At 39.1% G+C, this 19,597-nt stretch overlaps 1 protein-coding gene across 4 annotated transcripts in view; it reads left to right on the top strand.

The window, feature by feature from the left end:
* VPS8 (VPS8 subunit of CORVET complex) overlaps window positions 1-19,597 on the top strand; it is a 302,450-nt gene that overhangs the window by 257,457 nt on the left and 25,396 nt on the right. For all 4 annotated transcript variants that reach the window (XM_052647321.1, XM_052647322.1, XM_052647320.1 and 1 more), the window contains one exon: window positions 9,364-9,417. In XM_052647321.1, coding sequence (XP_052503281.1) covers window positions 9,364-9,417 — 54 coding nt within the window. The remainder of the gene's footprint in view (window positions 1-9,363; window positions 9,418-19,597) is intronic.

The following is a 19,597-nucleotide window of genomic DNA, read 5'->3' as shown; positions in this document are numbered from 1 at the left end:
TGAACTCCGGGAGTTGGTGATGGACAGGGAGGCCTGGCGTGCTGCGATTCATGGGGTCTCAAAGAGATGGACATGACTGAGCAACTGAACTGAACTGAGTGTAGGAGAGTTCTCTTTTTTCCCATACTCTATCTAGTGTTTATTGTTTGTAGACTTTTTGATTATGATCATTCTGATTGTTGTGAGGTGATATTTCATTGTGGTTTTGACTTGCATTCCTCTAATAATTAGTTGATGTTGATCTTTTTAAGTGCCTGGCCATCTGAATGTCTTTGGAGAAATGTCTGTTAAGGTCTTCTGCCCATTTTTTGATTGCGTTGTTTGGTTGTTTTTTTTTTTATACTGAGTTGTATGAGCTGTTTTTATATTTTAGAAGTTAAGCCCTTGTCAGTTGCATCATTTGCAAATACTCTCAGTCTGTAGGCTGCCTTTTTGTTTTGTTTATAGTTTCCTTTGTTGTGCAAAAGCTTTTAAGTTTAATTAGGTTCCATTTCTGTTTACTTTTGCTTTTATTTCTTTTGTATTGAGAGAGTAAGTAATCTAAGAACATATTGCTGCAATTTATGTCAGAGAATATTTTGCCTATGTTCTGTTCTAGGGGCTTATGGTATCATGTCTTATATTAATATTTAGGTCTTTAAACCACTTCGAGTTTATTTTTGTATATGATATGAGTGAGTGTTCTAATTTCATTGATTTACATGAGTCTTTCCAGCTTTCCAAATACTACTTGCTAGAGACGGTTTTCTCCATTATGTATTCTTGCCTCCTTTATCGAAGATTAATTGATGGTAAATATGTGGGTTTATTTCTGTTCCATTGATCTGTACATCTGTTTTTGACTAGCACAGTTTTGATCACTGTAGCTTTGCAGTAAGTTTAGAAATCAAGAAGTGTGAGACCTTCAGCTTTGTTCTTTTTTAATTGATTGTTTTTTGCTACTCAGGGTCCCTTGAGATTGCATATAAATTTTAGGATGGATTTTTCTGTTTCTCAAATTGCCATTGCATTTGAAACTGACCCCAGTGAATCTATAGGATACTTTAGATAGTATGGACATCTTAACAATATTTAGTCTTCTAAACTATGAGCACAGGGTGTCTTTCTATTTGTCTTTAATTTCTTTCAGCAACATTTTGTAGTTTTCAGTATATAAGTCTTTTGCCTCCTTACATTTATTCCTGGGTATTTTATTAATTTTGATGCTATAGTAAATAGAATTGTTTCTTAATTGCCTTTTTGAACTGTTAATTGTTAGTGTATAGGAATACAACTGATTTCCTGTATTTTATATCCTACTACTTTACTTAATTTGTTTATTCTAATAGCTTTTTTGTGGAATCTAAATTTATAACTTTCTACAAATAAGAGCATATCATCTGCCAACAGAGATAGTTTTCCTTGTTTCTTTCCAATTTGAATGCCTTTTATTCTTGTCTAATTTCTCTGGCTAGAACATTTATTGATTTGTGTATGTTAAACCCTCCTTGCATCCCATGAATCCCTCTTAAACTTGATATATGAGCTTTATAAGGTGCTGTTGAATTCAGTTTGTATTTTGTTGATGATTCTTTCAACTATATTCATTGGGGATATTGACCTGTAACCTTCCTTCCTTGAAGGTTAATGCTGATCTCCTAAAATGAGTTCCCTCCTCTTCAGTTTTTTGGGAGAGTTGCAGAAAGAGTGGAATTAATTCTTCAAAGACTTGGTGGAATTCACCAGTGAAACTGTGTTGTCCTGGACTTTTTCTTTTGGGGGAATTTTTTTTTATTACTGATTCAGTTTTCTTACTAATTTTTGGTCTATTCAGATCTTGTTTCTTCATGATTATGGGTATTTTTAGGATCTAATTTCCTTTTGATTTCTTCTTTGATCAAAGCATTATTTGGAAATTTGTCAGTTCCTAAATATTTGAGAATTTTCCAGAAATCTTTGTGTTACTCATGTCTTATTTCTAGTACAGTCAGAGAACATTCTTTGTATGACTTGAATTGTTTGAAATTAATTGAAAATTGCTATTGTCAGAAAATAATCTATGTTGGTAAATGGTCCGTGTATACAGGCTTACGTCATTTCATCATGCTTTCCTTTATTGCACTTTGCAGAAACTTCATTTCTTTTTTACAGATTGAAAGTTTATGGCAATTTTGCTTCAAGCAAGTTTATTGGCACCACTTTTCCAAAAGCATTTACTTACTTTGTGTCTATGTGTCATATTTTGGTAATTCTCAAATATATTTCATTATTATTGCATGGTGATCTGTGATCAGTGATCTTAGATGTTACTGTTGTAATTGTGGGGACCACAAACTGCTCTTAAAGACGGCAAACTAAATATATGTATGTGTTCTAGCTGCTCCGCCTACTAGCCGATCCCCTGTTTCTTTCCCTCTCCTTAAGAAAGAAAGGTAATACTAAGTTGTGTCCAACCCCATGGAGTATACAGTCCATGGAATTCTCCAGGTCAGAATACTGGAGTAGGTAGCCTTTCCCATCTCCAAGGGATCTTTCCAAGCCTCCCTATTCCCTGAGACCATTCATTTTGAAGTTAGGCCCATTGATAACCCTGCAGTGGCCTCTAAGTGTTCAAGTGAAAGGAAAAGTCACATTTCTCTCACTTTAAATCAAAAGCTAGAAATGATTAAGCTTACTGAGGAAGCCTTACCAAAAGCCAGAATGGATCAGAAACTAGGCCTCTTGTGCCAAACAGTTAATCCAAGTTGTGAATGAAAAGTAAAAGTTCTTAAAGGAAATTAACAGTGCTACTTCAGTGAACACACAAATGATAAAGCAGAACAGTCTTATTGCTCATGTGGAGAAAGTTTTAGTAGTCTGGATAGAAGATCAAATCAGCCATAAAATTCACTTAATCCAAAGCAAGGCCCTAATTGTCTTCGATTCTGTGAAGGCTGAAAGAAGGGAGGAAGCTGCTGAAGAAAAGTCTAAAGCTTGCAAAGGTTGGTTCATTAAGTATAAGAAAAGAAGCCATCCTCGTAACATAAGAGTGCAAGGTGAAGCAGAAAGTACTGATGTAGAAGCAACAGCAAGTTATTCAGAAGATCTAGCTAAGATGATTAATGAAGGTAGGGACACTAAATGACAGATTTTCGTCATAGATGAAATAGCCTTATATTAAAAGAAGATGCCTTGTCCTCTAGGACTTTTATAGCTTGAGAGGAGAAGTTAGTGCTTGGCTTCAAAACTTCAAAGGACAGATTGACTCTCTTGTTAGTGGCTAATGCAGGTCATGACTTGAAGATGAAGCCAATGCTCATTTAGCATGCCCAGAATTCTGGGGCCCTTAAGAAATACGCTAACTTTGCTTTGCCTGTGCTCTGTAAATGAAACAACAAAGTCTGGATGACAGCACATCTGCTTACAACATGGTTTACTAAATATTTTCAGCTTATTGTTGAAACATACTGCTCAGAAAAAAAGTTTCCTTTGAAAAAAATATCGTGGCTCACTGACAGTGCTTCTGGTCATGTAAGGACTCTGATGGAGATACACAACAAAATTAATGTTGTTTTCATGCTTGCTAATACAGTATCCATTCTGTAGCCCATGGATCAAAGAGGAATTTTGACTTTTAAGTTTATTATGTAAGAAATACATTTCATAAGGCTATAGCTGGCATAGATAGTTCACTGATGGATCTGAGCAAAGTCAACTGAAAACCTTCTGGAAAGGGTGCACCATTCTAAATGCCATTAAGATCATTGGTGATTCATGGGAAAGGACAGAATATCAGCATTAACAGGAGTTTGGAAGAAGTTGATTCCAACCCTCGTGGATTACTTAGAGGGGTTCATGGAGGAAGTCACTGCTGATGTGGTGGAAGTGGCAAGAGAATCAGAAGTAAAGCCTGAGGATGTGACTGGATTGCTGCAATATCATGATAAAACTTGAACAGATGAGGTGTTGCTTCTTATGAATGAACAAAGAAAGTGTTTTCCTGAGATGGGATCCACTGCTAGTAGAATGCTGTAAAGATTGTTGATATGACAACAAAGGATTTATGTTACATAAACTTAGTTGATAAAGTGGCAACAAGGTTTAAGAGGATTGACTCCAGTTTTTAAAGAAGTTCTGTTGTGGGTAGAATACTGTCAGACAGCTTTGCATGCTTCAGAGACATCATTCGTGAAAGGAGTCAATAGATGTGGCACACTTAATTGTTGTCTTATTGTGAGAAATTGCCACAGCCACCCCAGCCTCCAGAAACCACCACCCTGATGAATCAGCAGCCATCAACATAGAGGCAAGACCCTCCATCAGCAAAGAAATTATTACTCACTGAAGGCTCAGATTATAGTTAGCATTTTTTAAGCAAGAATATATTTTTCAATTAAAATATGTACATTGTTTCTTTAGATATAATGCTCCTTAATAGACTAGTGTAAACAACTTTTATATGCAACAGGAAACCAGAGAGTTGTGTGACTTGCTTTATCGCAACTTTTGCTATAATGCAATGGCCTGAAACTGAATTCATAATATCTCTGAGGTATGTCTCTACTGTACCTGAAAAAGATTATGTATGTATTCTGCCTTTGTTGGGTTCTGTCAATGTAGATTTTCTATATCTTTCCTTTTTATTTTTTAAAATTGACATATAATCGACATTTAATATTGTGTAGTTTGAGTGTACCATGTGTTGCTTTGATACATTTGTGTATTACAATATGATTACCCCAGTAGCCTTTGTTGTCCAGTTGCTCGGTCGTGTCTGACTCTTTGCAACCCCATGGACTGCAGCATGCCAGGCTTCCCTGTCTGTCATCATCTCTGAGAGCTAGCTCAGGCTCATGTCCTTTGAGACGGTGACGCCATCCAACCATCTCGTCCTCTGTCATCCGATTCTCCTCCTTTCAATCTTTCCCAGCATCAGGGTCTTTTCTAATGAGTCAGCTCTTCGCATCAGGTGGCCAAAGTATTGGAGCTTCAGCATCAGTCCTTCCAATGAATACTCAGGATTGATCTCCTTTAGGATGGGCTGGTTGGATCTCCTTGCAGTCCAAGCGACTCTCAAGAGTCTTCTCCAACACCACAGTTCAAAAGCATCAATTCTTTGGCATTTAGCCTTCTTTATGGTCCAACACTCACCTCAATAAATAACTACTGGAAAAACCATAATTTTGACTAGATGGACATATCAGCTAGTCAAAACTATCATTTTTAATATGCTGTCTAGGTTGGTCATAGAGCAAGTGTCTTTTAATTTCATGGCTGCAGTCACCATCTGCAGTGATTTTGGAGCCCAAGAAAATAAAATCTGTCACTGTTTCCATTGTTTCTCCATCTGTTTGCCATGAAGTGATAGGGCCAGAGGCCATGATCTTAGTATTTTAAATGTTAAGTTTTAAACCAGCTTTTTCACTCTCCTCTTTCACCTTCATCAAGAAGCTCTTTAGTTCCTCTTCATTTTCTGCCATAAAGGGTGGTGTTATTTGCATATCTGAGGTTACTGATATTTCTCATGGCAGTCTTGATTCCAGCTTGTGCTTCATCCAGCCCAGCATTTCACATGATGTACTCTGCATATAAGTTAAACATTCAGGGTGACAATATACAGCCTTGACTTCTCCTTTCTCAGTTTTGAACCAGACTATTGTTCCATGTCTGGTTCTAACTGTTGCTTCTTGATCTGTATATACAGGTTTCTCAGGAGGCATGTAAGGTGGTCTGGTATTCACATCTCTTGAAGAATTTTCCACAGTTTGTTGTGATCCACACAATCAAAGGCTTTGGTGTAGTCAATGAAGCAGAAGTAGATGTTTTTCTGGAATTCTCTATGCTTTTTCTATGATCCAATGGATGTTTGCAATTTTATCTCTGGTTCCTCTGCCTTTTCTAAATCCAGCTTGAACATCTGAAAGTTCATGGTTCACGTATTGCTGAAGCCTGGCTTGGAGAATTTTGAGCATTACTTTGCTGGCATGTGAGATGAGTGCAGTAGTTTGAGCATTCTTTGGCATTGCCTTTCTTCAAGATTGGAATGAAAACTGACCTTTTCCAGTCCTGTGGCCACTGCTGAGTTTTCCAAATTTGCTGGCATATTGAGTACAGCACTTTCACAGCATCATATTTTAGAATTTGAAATAGCACAACTGGAATTCCATCATCTCCACTAGCTTTGTTCATAGTGATGCTTCCTAAGGCCCACTTGACTTCGCATTCCAGGATGTCTGGCTCTCACCTGAGTGATCACACCAACGTGGTTATCTGGGTCATTAAGACATTTTTGGTATAATTCTTCTGTGAATTCTTGCCACCTCTTCTTAATATCTTCTGCTTCTGTTAGGTCCATACCATTTCTGTCCTTTATATTGTCCATCTTTGCATGAAATGTTCCCTTGGTATCTCTAATTTTCTTGAAGAGATCTCTAGTCTTTCCCATTCTGTTGGTTTCCTCTATTTCTTTGCCTTGTTCACTTAGGCAGGCTTTCTTATCTCTCCTTGCTGTTGTTTGGAATTCTGCATTCAGATGGGTATATCTTTCCTTTTCTCCTTTGCCTTTCACTTCTCTTCTTTTCTCAGCTATTTGTAAGGCCTCTTCAGACAGCCATTTTGCCTTTTTGCATTTCTTTTTCTTGGGGATGGTTTTGATCACCACCTCCTGCACCATGTTATGAACCTCTGCCCATAGTCCTTCAGGCAGTCTGTCTGTCAGATCTAATCCCTTGAATCTATTTGTCAGTTCCACTGTATAAGCATAAGGGATTTGATTTAGGTCATACCTGAGTGGCCTAATGGTTTTCCCTGCTTTCTTCAATATAAGTCTGAATTTGGCAACAAGGAGTTCATGATCTGAGCTGCAGTCAGCTCCCAGTCTTGTTTTTGCTGACTGTATAGAGTCACTCCATCTTTGGCTGCAAAGAATGTAATCAATCTGATTTCGGTATTGACCATCTGGTGATGTCCATGTGTAGAGCCATCTCTTGTATTGTTGGAAGAGGGTGTTTGTTAAGACCAGTGCAGTATCTTGACAAAACTCAGTTAGCCTTTGCCCTGCTTCATTCTGTACTCCAAGGCCAAACTTGCCTGTTACTCCAGGTATCTCTTGACTTCCTACTTTTGCATTCCAGTCCCCTGTGATGAAGGACACTTTTTTCTTTTTTTTTTTTGGTGTTCCTTCTAGAAAGTCTTGTAGGTCTTCATAAAAGTGTTGGGACATAGATTTGGATTATTGTGATATTGAATGGTTTGCCTTGGAAACAAACAGATCATTCTGTCGTTTTTGAAACTGAACCCAAGTACTGCGTTTCAGACTCTCTTGTTGACTGTGAAGGCTATTCCGTTTCTTCTAAGGGATTCTTGCCCGCAGTGGTAGATATAACGGTCATCTGAATTAAATTCACCCATCCATCCATTTTAGTTCACTGATTCCTAAAATGTCGATGTTCACTCTTGCCATCTCCTGTTTGACCACTTCCAATTTACCTTGATCTATGGACCTAACATTCCAGGTTCCTATGCAGTATTGTTCTTTACACATTGGACTTTCACCACCAGCCACATCCACAACTGGGCATTGTTTCCACTTTGGCTCAGCCTCTTCATTCCTCTGGAGCTATTTCTCCGCTCTTCTCCAGTAGTATATTGGGCACCTCTTGACCTGGGGAGTTCCTCTTTCAGTATCATATCTTTTTGCCTTTTCATACCAATAGCCTTAGCAAACACCTTTATCATGTCAATAATTACCATTTCTTTTTTGTGTTGAGAACAGTAACGATCTAGTCTCTTAGCAACTTTGAAATGTACCGTATTGTTGACTGTGATCACTGTGCTGTGCCTTAGATCTTCAGAACTTATTTCTCTACTAGTTACAAAGTTATCCTCTTGAACAACATCCCTCCCACTACCCCTAACCTCCCACCCCCTAGTAACCACCATTCTACTTTTTGTTTTTACAAGTCCAGCTTTTCTAAATTCCACTTGCAAGTGATTTCATACAACATTTGTCCTTCTTTGTCTGACTTCTCTCTTTGTATAATGCCCTCTGGGTCCATCCTTATTGTTGCAAATGGTAAGATTTCCTTCTTTTATGACTGAGTAATATTTCATTGTGTGTGTGTGAGGAGGTGAGAGAGATATATATATGTGTGTATGTGTGTATATATATATATATATATATATTCTTTATTCATTCATCTACTGATAGATGCTTGAGTTGTTTCCATATCTTGGCTATTGTAAATAATGGTATGCTGAACATGAGTGAGCAGGTATCTCATCAAGATGTTAATTTCAATTCCTTCTGATATATACCCAGCAGTGAGATTGCTGGATGATATGATAGTTCAGTTTTTAAAGTTTTGAGGAACTGCCATACTGTTTTCCATAATAGCTGTACTAATCTACATTCCTACCAACAATGTGTAAGGGCTCCCTTTCTCCACATCCTCGCCAGCATTGGTTATACCTTGTCTTTTTTTTTATGAAAGCCATCCTAACTGGTGTGAGGTGATACATCACTGTAGTTTTGCTTTGCATTTCCCTCATAAGTGATGTTGAGCACTTTTTCACATATCTATTGTTCTTTGGTATGTCTTCTTTGGAAAAATGTTCGGATCCTTTGCCCATTTTTTGAATTGGGTATATCTTCATATTTGTTCTCTCATTTCTTGAGGGAAGTATGGAAATCTCTGGCTGTAAGATCTATTTCTCCTGGCATTTCTATCACTTTTTAACTTACATATTTTAAGTTGTTAGATGTGTAGATGTTTAGGATTGTTATGTCCTCCTGATGAATTGATTTCTTTATCATTATGAAATAATATATCCCTGACTACTTTGGATCATGTCAGTTGTCCACAAAGATAGTTAAAATTAATATTGTCCCCAAAGATCTCTTAGGTTCCTTACCATTTGGCTAAAACCAATTTGGACCATCTGTAATACTTTTCATAGCTTAATCACATTTTTATCTTGGCTAACCACTGTGTTTTTCATCTCAGAGAAACTTCAAAGGGATTTTTAAAAATATACATATATTCATTGGTTCCCTTAAAATGTCTGTATTATCTCAGTTATACCACTTCTGGGGCTTTCCAGGTAGCACTAGTGGTAAAGAATCCACCTGCCAATGCAGGAGACGCAAGAGACTCAGGTTTGACCCCTGGGTCAGGAAGATCCCCTGAAGAAGGAAATGGTACCTCACTCCAGAATTCTTGCCTGGAAAATTCCGTGGGCAGAGGAGCTTGGCAGGCTACAGTTCATGGGGCCTCAAAGAATTGGACCTGACTGAGCATGCACACACACTACTATGCCACTTCTAGTTGAGTTATTTGAGGGTGGGTCAAACAAAACTAAACTGTAAATAAGATATCAAAAGGTTTGCCTTTTTTTCCCCCCTAGGTAAAAATGTCCCCATCCTGTCATCTGTCCAAAGGGGATCCTGCTATTAAAAAGGTGAGTGAGTTTTAATGGAAGAAAGCCAACTTCCTCCTTCTGTGTGTGTGTTCTCCTCTATTGAACAGTGTTCTCACAATGAGTGATTTTTAATCATCTTAATGCTGTCAAAGGTTCATTCTGATTGGATGCCTTAAATAGGTGTCACCAGAGCTCTTTGACTGTTTCAGAGAAGCCAGTTGGGGGGTTGAGTCTAGCATCAGTGTCCTGGCAACTAGGGACTTTCATTGTTCTAGAATTCCTGTGTGTGTACTATGTGCCAAGTTGCTTCAGTTGTGTCCGACCCTTCACAACCCTATGGACTGTAGCCTGCCAAGCAGCTCTGTCCATGGGATTCTCCAGGCAAGAATATTGGAGCAGGTTGTCATGCCCTCCTCCAGGAGATCTTCCTGACCCAAGGATCAAACCCATGTCTCTTATGTCTTGTGCATTGGCTGGAAGGTTCTTTCTTAGTAGGGCCAAATGGGCATCCTGGTATCAGTGAGTGACAGCAGATGAAAGATATTCTAAGGATGAAAGGTATATAGTTTTTCTTAACAATGTACCATCCCTCCAGGTGGCTGTCCCTAGAACAAACTAGTCTGAGGTATTAACATTTCAGCAGGTTTCAGCTAAGTAAGTCCTCATAAATACTCATGAGATAGAACTTCTATCTGTGCTATTTCACCCTGAGACTGTAAACTCTGTGGCACAGATAGAGTTTGTCTTTCAACCAAGTAATTCTCAGATGATGCCAAGAGAACCACTAAAATCCTTTTCTTTATCCAGCTGTAACAGTACAGTGGAAACACAGCCAACAGATTGGCGTTTTTGCTATGCTCTTTTTCTGTTTTTATTTCTCTGTGTCCTGGTTGAAGGTTTGCTTTCCTTGTCCCCCACCTTTTTAAAACAATTTCACAGCATCCATGTCGGCAAAGGCTTGTATAATAGAACAAAAATAACAACTTGCTGGCCCTGTTGACTTAACAGCAGGTTCTAGCTTCAAAGCATTGTGCCAAAAACAGGTCCCTTTTCTCTGCCTTCAGAATCCTCCAAGACTGCTTCAAAGGAAGAAAAAAAAGAATAGAAGCAAAATATGTTATCTGAAAAGCCCTAGAACATGTTGCACACGAAGATCTCTTTCACTCTTGTCAGGCAGCAAGGGCAGGCAAGGTGGTGGTGCTGATTGCTGCCGCTCAGAACCGTCACACTGTAACATGAGGAGCTGGAAAGGGCATCAGCCACTTAATCCCACTCAGTAAACAAAGGAGGAAACTGGACTCTAGAGGGAAATTTTTTTGCCTCTCTCAGATGTTACATGGAACACACTTCTAACACAATGGTTAAAAACCCATGCTTTGGGTTCAGCCAGACTTGGATTCAAAGATCGACTCTTCCGCTTCTTTATCTGAATAACCTCAAGTCAGCCTCCCTGTTTCCTTCTCTGTAAAAGGATAATGCTACCTCTCAGAATTTAAAGAGTAAATGAGAAATTATTTAAGTGCCTACCACTGTGCCTGACACATATTAAATACTCAGTAAATTATAACTGGCATTAAAACACAAGTATCCCCCAACTCCTAGTCTAATGTTGGACTAATCCTTTCACTCTGTTATGCTACTGATAGTATTGTCCGTTCAGCAGATATTTTTTTGTACCAGATAATGAGCAAAGAAGCAGACTACAGAGATGAGAAATAACATCTGCGTTCTCAAGGACCTCAGCCTTTGGTGGGGAAGGTAGACAGGTGCCCTGACGGTGACCTTGCACCTTGACGCATGCCATGCAGGGTGATGGGGTGCTGCAAGAATGCGGGGGAGAAGCCCTGTTTTGAAATTACCAACCTCGTCTAGTACAACTCTTATATTCTTTAGGTACAGAGTCTAATTAAGAAACTCGAGAAATGGTTTGCTGCCCCCCTACAACATTGATACTAGATTATAATGAAAGCACATCCAACCATACTTAAAGACATTTGTTAAATTAATATCTCAAAAACATTTTATCTAGCCTATTAATACATATTTTGAGTACCTTTTATTTTAGCAATGAGAGACCATTTCTAATATTTAACATTCTGATTATCAAGCCATTAATTTTACCAACAGAAAATTTTTCTGCTGTTTTCTGAGCTAATGAGCAAAGTCGTAAGTGTTAGTCCAAATATGAACAGCTAAAAGGCTTTTAGGAGCCTCCTTTGGAAGTTCATGTGTTGCCATCTCTGAAATGTGGATTCTTGGTTAGGGCCACTGACCACCCCTGACTTGAAGCCCTAACTTAACAGCATGTACTTAATATCTCACTGGTTACAGTGTTTAGAAACACTTTAAAATGTACATCATAACAGGTGCTTCTCCCAGACTAAGAGAAGAGATCAGGGAAGGCTTCCCAGTGGAGGTAGAGCTTAATCCAGCCTGGAAACAAGGGAAAAGGTATTCTTGGCAGATACGGGTGAACGCAACACATTTCAGGAAATGGGGGCTGTTCTGCTTATCTTAAATATGGAAGCTTACAGCAGCCCAGTGAAATAAACAAGAGTCCAGGTGACAGAGCCCAGCCTGTGAAGTTTGCTTTTCATCTCAAGGATAAGTGCTCCCACCAAACATGAGGTTTGAGGCAGAAAGACCAATTAGAAGAAACAAAGTCCTAAGCCTGTGCTATGTTAATGGAATGAGGAGGTGAGGTAGATGCAAGCCTTAGCCTTTTTTGTCCCCCTACACCCTTTGGATACCCGAAGTCTAAGTTAGGCGTCCTTCCTTTTTTGAGCTCTCCGAGTACCCTGAACTCGTCTCTACCAACATGCTTACCTGGCTGTGTTGAAATTGCCCCTTTGCTTGTATGTGTCCCCCACTAGACCCTCTGCCTCAGAAGGGCAGGGCCCACAGCAGTTGTGTTTCTTGTTCCTCTAAGTGTAGAACAGAGTACGCAGTTGCTCAGGAGTTGTTTCGTGGATGAGAGAGACGTAAGATTCCACAGACTTGGTAGTTGTTCTGGGGACTCAAGGGGGAAGAGGAGTTTCTGCTGGATAACTCTAGAAAGGACCAGTGACACATCATTGCTGCCCTGGGCTCGTGTTCCAGCACAGTCAGCTCCTTACTGTGTGAGCTCAGGCAGCAGCACTCTAAGCACGATCAGTGTGAGACTCAGCGTGTCGTTGTTACTTCCCCAGTTCGGCGTGTGTGTCTGTGTTTGTATGTGCGTATCTGTGTGTTCTGGTTGTCGTCTCGGATCTGCAGTCACTCTTCCCAACGCTGCACTGACAGATGGGAGCACCAGCAGTAGCTGCTGAACAGTGTGACTGCCAGAGTGGCATGTGTAAGGAACACAAAAGAGCAGCAGTGTTCTTGATTTGAGCCAAAGCTTTTCTCTGTTGACCAGAAACCGCAGAAAGTGCTTGGCGACTCTGCTGTCAGCGCTGGCCCTGCCAAGAGCCATATTCGAGTGCTGAGGAGCCGGGAGCCGTGTTGTGTCAGGTCCTGCTGGCTTGGGGTGGGTGTCTTGTGGAGGAGTCACTCTGTTCTGCTGCCGTGTCAGGACCAGGCACATTCCATGAGCATTTTGTATTTTAGAAATTCCTTTGGAAAGCTCTGGATTAGAAATACTTATCATGTGTAATAATTTATCTATAGTGCTTAAAATTTGTATACCATATTTTTTGTATATAAAATGTCTTCTTAATGCGCTCTAACTGATAAGTTCAATAAAAAAAAGTAGGAAGACACATATACTTTCCTAGGACTTCTGTATCTTGGATGTATCTTGATCTTAGATGACTAGAAATTTGAAAATTAGATACATTTTCCTTAGATAGAAATTGTCATAAAGTTCACTGCAGTAAACTCCCTAGCATAGATCAAGATTGGAGGTACTGTCAGTGTTTGAGGTGGATTAAAGAAGTGTAGAGAGTTAGTGGAAGGCAGCATTAAAAACCTCTTAGCTATAGTGCATCACTTCTTGACTATGCTAGAAACACCAACCAGGAACTTGTGTGGCACAATTGACACTGTTGTTCCGGCGCTCAGTCGTGTCCAGCTCTTTGCGACCCCATGGACTGCAGCCCTCCAGACTTCCCTGTCCTCCAGTCTCTCCCAGGGTTTGCTCAGACTCATGTCCATTGAGTCAGTGATGCCACCCAGCCACCTCATTCTCTGTTGCCCCCTTCTCCTCCCATCTGTCTTTCCCAGCATCAGGGTCTTTTCCAATGAGTTGGCTCTTCACATCCAGTGGACAAAGTACTGGAGCTTCAGCATCAGTCATTCCAATGAATATTCAGAATGAACAATGGCATTGTTACATGCATAATAATCAGAGAAAGCAGTTTTGCCTTATTTTTTATTACAAAAGCGTGGTTACACTCTCTGAGCCATCCGTGTTTTAGATGAGCTTTCTCTGCTGTTGTGGAAGCATCAGGGGCTGGTACTCTGGCTGGTGGAACCCACTAGTTAGGGGTACAGTCAATGTTCTCTTCTTCCAGTTAGGGAGAAGACTGAGAGTGGCAGAGTGGGAAGCCTTTCTAATAGTTCTGGGTAAATTCAGTAAATATTCAATAAGCCTCTGATGTGCCAGGCTCTTAAAACACAAGTTAATGGTGACCGAACTGGTGGATTTAATAGCCAAGCCTCCCAGAAACTGGTGCACAGTTTCATGTGTAATATCAGAATTTAGAGCTGACCTTTTTTCTGAAATGTTCTGGTGAGGCAGAATTTTTATAGATGATTCCAAGTCTTGCCAGTCATGTCAGGAATGTAGATGAGTGTATTTGCTCGTGATTTTTATTAAATTATGGAGTGGGAAGTTTTTTTGTTTTTTTAGGAAAAAGCCTCATAGAACCACTGTTTCCATAGCAACAGGAAAAGCTGGCTGCTTTAACTGACCAGCCCAAGAATGACTGGTTGATAGTTTCACAAAAGTCAAAGGATCACAAAAGGAGAAAGCACTGAGAGACAGATGCAGCAGATCCTAGGTGTTGTGTGATGATGGCGTAAAGAAAAACTCATTTGCCTCTTTTATTTAATTGAAGTGCAGTTGATGTACAATATTATATAAGTTGTTGTCATCGTTGTTCAGCCACCAAGTTGCGTCCGACTCTTCACAACCCCATGGACTGTAGCCCGCCAGGTTTCCCTGTCCCTCACCATCTCCCCCAGGTTCATGTCCATTGAACCGGTGATGCCAGCCAACTATCTCATCCTCTGTCACCCTCTTCTCCTTCTGCCTTCAGTCTTTCCCAGCATCAGGGTCTTTTCCAATGAGTCAATAAGCTACAGGTATACAATATAGTGATTCACAGTTTTTAAAGGTTATAGTCTATTTATAGTTATTATAAAATATTGGCTGTATTCCCTGTGTTGTACAATGTATCCTTGTAGCTTATTTTATATATAGTGGTTGGTCCTTCCCACTCCCCTACCCTTATACTTCCTGTCCCCACTAGTAACCACTAGTTTGTTCTATCTGTGAGTCTGTTTCTTTTTTTTGAGACAGTCACTAGTTTGTTGTACTTTTTAAATTCTGCATATAAGTGATATCATATACTATTTGTCTTTTTCTATCTGATTTATTTCATTTAGCATAATACCTTCCACATCCATCTATGTTGCTGCAAGTAGCAAAATTTCATTCTTTTTTATGGCTGAGTAGAATTCCATTGTATGTATATACATCTTCTTTATTCTTTCATCTGTTGATGGATACTTAGGTTGCTTCCAGTTGTTTTTTTGTAATTGTAAATAATCCTTCTGTGACTATTAGGGTGCGTGTATCTTTTCAAATTAGTGTTTTGAGGGTTTTTTGGATATATACCCAGGAGTGGAATTTCTGGATTATGTAGTAGTTTTATTTTTAGTTTAATAAGAAACCTCCATACTGTTTTCCACAGTGGCTGCACAGTTGACATTCCCATCAACAGCATATGAGGGTTCCCTTTTCTCTACTTTGTTGCCAACATTTATTATTTGTGTTTTTAATGTTGAGTTACATGAACTATTTATTTTGGATATTAACCTCTTAGCAGTCATATCATTTGCAAATACTTTCTCTCATTCAATAGGTTATCTTTTTTGTTGATGGTTTCCTTCACTATGCAAAAGCTTTTAAGTTTAATTAGGTCCCGTTTATTTTTCCTTCTGTCTCCATTACTCTAGGAAATGGATCCAATGGATCCAAAAAAATACTGCCACAATTTATGTCAAAGAGTGTTCTTCCTGTGTCTTTCTCTAGGAGTTTTATGATTTTAGGTCTTGCATTTAGGTCTTTAATTCAGTTTGAGTTTATTTTTGTGTATGGTGTTACAGAATGTTCTAATTTCACATGTAACTGTCCATTTTTCCCCACACCACTTGAAGAGATTGTCCTTTCTCCATTGTACATTCCTGCATGCTTTGTTGTAGATTATTGACCGTAAGTGCATGGGTTTCTTTCTGAACTTTGTTCTGTTCCATTGATCTGTGTGTTGGTTTTGTGCCAGTACTGCACTGTTCTGACTGCTCTCACTTTGTGGTATAAGCTGATGTCATTGGCCTTTTTGTGCCTCACCCTTAACTCTCCTGCAAAGGTGCAGTTCCTCATGAACAACAAAGTGATAGCCCTTGTTGTATGCTTCCTCTTTCCTTAAAGTATTAGACTGTCTTAGGAAAACTTAGATGCACATTATATCCAGATGTGACTTCCATGCCTCTGTTGATTTAACAAACAGAGCAACTGGGGGATGTGATTTGATCTTTGTTTTTGCATAGACAGGATAGAAGATCCCAGCAGGCCAAAGGACCTCTTTATGCTGATGTGAAGAAGCTGAGGTGCAGTCGCCTTCAGATATCTGGAGGGTGCTGATTCGGAAGTTAAAAGTGTTGTTTGTATTGGGTTGGCAAAAAATTTCGTTTAGGCTGAACTACTGGGTTGGCCAAAAATTTCATTTTGGTTTCCTGAACGAAATTTTTGGCCAACCCAATTCAAAGAATGCTTCTGAGTTCCAGATTTTTGGCCAGCCCAGTAAGTAGTTCAGAGGACAGACTAGTACTGCATAAATGATGATGTTGGTTTAGTATGAGAATTTTCTTACATTACCTCTTACCAGAGGTATGCAAGCAGTGGCAGGATGTCTGTCTCTCAAAGCTTCTACAGACGTATTCTTGCTCTGGGTGAGAGGTTGGACTGGTTGATTTTTAGATCTTTTGGAAGATTAAGATCTTAGGAGTCTATAGTTGCATTAAGCAAGTGGCATGCTCGTTAATATGCTGAATGATTTTAGTTAGACCCTAACACCTAGTCTGAATTAATAGAATATGTTGTCTATCAAAGAAAAACAAATTTGGACTTAGATAAGAAGAGACTTCATTCAAAAGAATTACTGCCATAAGGGGAGGGAGCTATTACAATAGAAGGGAGGAAGCTATTACCATAGGGGGAACATTTTGACCAAAGGATGTGCAAGGGTCTCAAATATCGGGCAGAAAGGAAATTTCTTTTATAGAGGCAGGTAAACAAATCTAGAAAGGACCAGATATGGGGAAGTAGGTGGCAGAATCAGATAGTGATCAAGAAATGTCTTTCCTTGATGTCAGCTGATTCTCAGATATCATTAAGGAAAGGTGGTATGCTGGCTTGAGCAGAGGGTGGGTCAGAAGCTTGGGAGGAGAGAAGCCTAGCTAACATTTGGTTATCAGTTGGCAAGCATTTTGTTCTAATCTATCAGTGAGGATAGGTGTGTCTGGCTGTGTCACAGTAAGCCTGAGGACTGTCTAGGTCTTCTCTGAGTCTTATGGCGAGGGGTGGTTCTTTCTGTTCTGGAAAACAGGTTAAGGGAAATTTCCTTATCTGACTGTTTTCCGGGAGCTCATGGCTTAGGTAAAGTTTTACATGGTCGTGGATCTGACTGTTGCTGCCATGTTCTTTCCTATTCTTATTTATTTACTTAATGTATTGTTGATTTACAGTGTTGTGTTAAATTTTTTGTATAGCAGAGTGACTCAGTTATATACATTCCTTTTCATTCTGGTTTATCCCAGGATATTAAATATAGTGCCCTGTGCTATATAATAGGACATTGGTTTATCCATTCTGTATGTCATAGTTTGCGTCTACCAATCCCAGACTCCTAGTCCATCTTCTCCCCCTTGGCAGCCACAAGTCTGTTCTCTCTTTGAGTCTGTTTCTGTTTTGTAGATAGGTTCCTTTTTGCCGTATTTTAGATTCCACATAAAAGTGATATCATATATTTGTCTTTCTGCCTGACTTCACTTAGTATGATGATTGCTAATTGGATCCGTGTTGTTGCAGATGGCATTATTTTGTTCTTTTTTATGGCTGAATAGTATTCCATTGTGTATATGCACCACATCTTATTTATCCATTCATCTGTCAGTGGACATTCAGGTTGTTTCTGTGTCTTGGGTATTGTGAATGGTGTTGCTGTGATCATATGGGTGCATCTTTTTTTTTTAGTTTTATTTTTTGAACTTACTTCTTTTATATGGGCGTATAGCTGATCAACAATGTTGTGATAGTTTCAGGTGAACAGTGAAGAGTCTCAGCCATACATATACATGTACCCATTCTCCTCCAAACCCCCCTCCCATCCAGGCTGCCACATAACATTGAGCAGAGTTCCATGTGCTATACAGTAGGTCCTTGTTGGTGATCCATTTTACATATAGCAGTGTGTACATGTCCATCCCAAACTACCTAACTATCCCTTCCCTGGCAACCATAAGTTCGTTTTGTAAGTCTTTGAGTCTCTTTCTGTTTTGTTGAGTTCATTTGTATCATTTCTAAAAGGTGTTGTTTTTCTACATTCTCTTTCTGCTATTTCATTGTCAGTGTAAAGAAATGCAACCAATTTCTCAATGTTAATCTTGTGCCCTGCTATGTTGCTGAATTCATTTATCAGTTCTGGTAGTTTTTGTGTGGAGTCTCTAAGATTTTTTATATATAGTATCATGTCATCTACAGAGAGTGACAGTTCTACCTCCTCTTCCAATTTGAATATGAACAATTATATGTCAACAAATTTGACGACCTAGAAGAAGTAGACAACTTTCTAGAAACACACAGTCCATGAAAACTGAATAAAAAAGAAATAGATGATTTGAACAGACCAATCACTAGAAGTGAAATAGAATCTGTAATTTAAAAACAAACAACCAAAAAAAAACCTCCCTACAAACTAAAGTCCAGAACCAGATGGCTTCACAGCAAATTCTACTCAACATACAAAGAACTTTTACTGATCCTTCTCAGACTCTTCCAAAAGACTGAAGAGGAGGGAGCTCTCCCAAAGCCACCATCCCCCTAATACCAAAACCAAAGATACCACCAAAAAAGAAAATTACAGGCCAATACCTTTCATACTGAATATAGATGCAAAATTTCACAACAAAATTTTAGTTAACCACATCTGTGATCTAAAGATCATACACAGTGACCAAGTGGGATTCATCCCAAGTTCACAAGGATAGTTCAGCATATGCAAATTAATGTGATATACTACAGTAACAAAAGAAAAGACAACCACACAGTCATCTCAATAAATGCAAAAAAAAACCCATTTGACAGAATTCAACATCTTTTCATGATAAGTCTTACCAAAATGGATACAGAGGGAATGTATCTCAACTTATTAAAAGCTATTTATGACAAACCCACAGCCAATATAATCCTCAACAGTGAAAAGCTGAAAGCATTCCCACTAAAGTCTGAAACAAGATAAGGATGCCCACTCTTAGTCCACTTCTGTTCGATACAGTATTGGAAGTCCTAGCCACAGCAATCAGACAAGAAAAAGGTACCCAAATTGGAAGGGAAGAGGTAAACTGCATGTATAAACTGCATGTCACTGTATGCAGATGACATGATATTATATATAGAAAAACCTTCATTCTTTTCCGTGATTATGACCTGAAGTCCGTGACCTGGGCTTTTCTGAAACCTGCCTATTAGTCCTCAGGTAGAAAGAGAGAATGTCAGTGAGAAACAGCTACCAGGAAGGACAGCAGTGAGCATTTGTTTATGACACGAATCCTTCTCTACTGTGATTGTGTGTATCTTCTGGCTTGAAAAGTGAGACTAGCCAAGGGTCTCAGGGCCAGTGTGCAGATCCCATTCCTCACCCATTAAGTTAATATTTTCTAATGTAGCATTTTGATTAATGTGTTTTTTTTAATTAATAAACTTTGTTAGAGCAGTTTCAGGTTTATGGAAAATATG

Source organism: Budorcas taxicolor, chromosome 1, assembly GCF_023091745.1.
Source record: "Budorcas taxicolor isolate Tak-1 chromosome 1, Takin1.1, whole genome shotgun sequence".
NCBI lineage: Eukaryota > Metazoa > Chordata > Mammalia > Artiodactyla > Bovidae > Budorcas > Budorcas taxicolor.
Note: the sequence above shows the minus strand (reverse complement) of the source record. Positions and strands in the feature narration are given on the sequence as shown.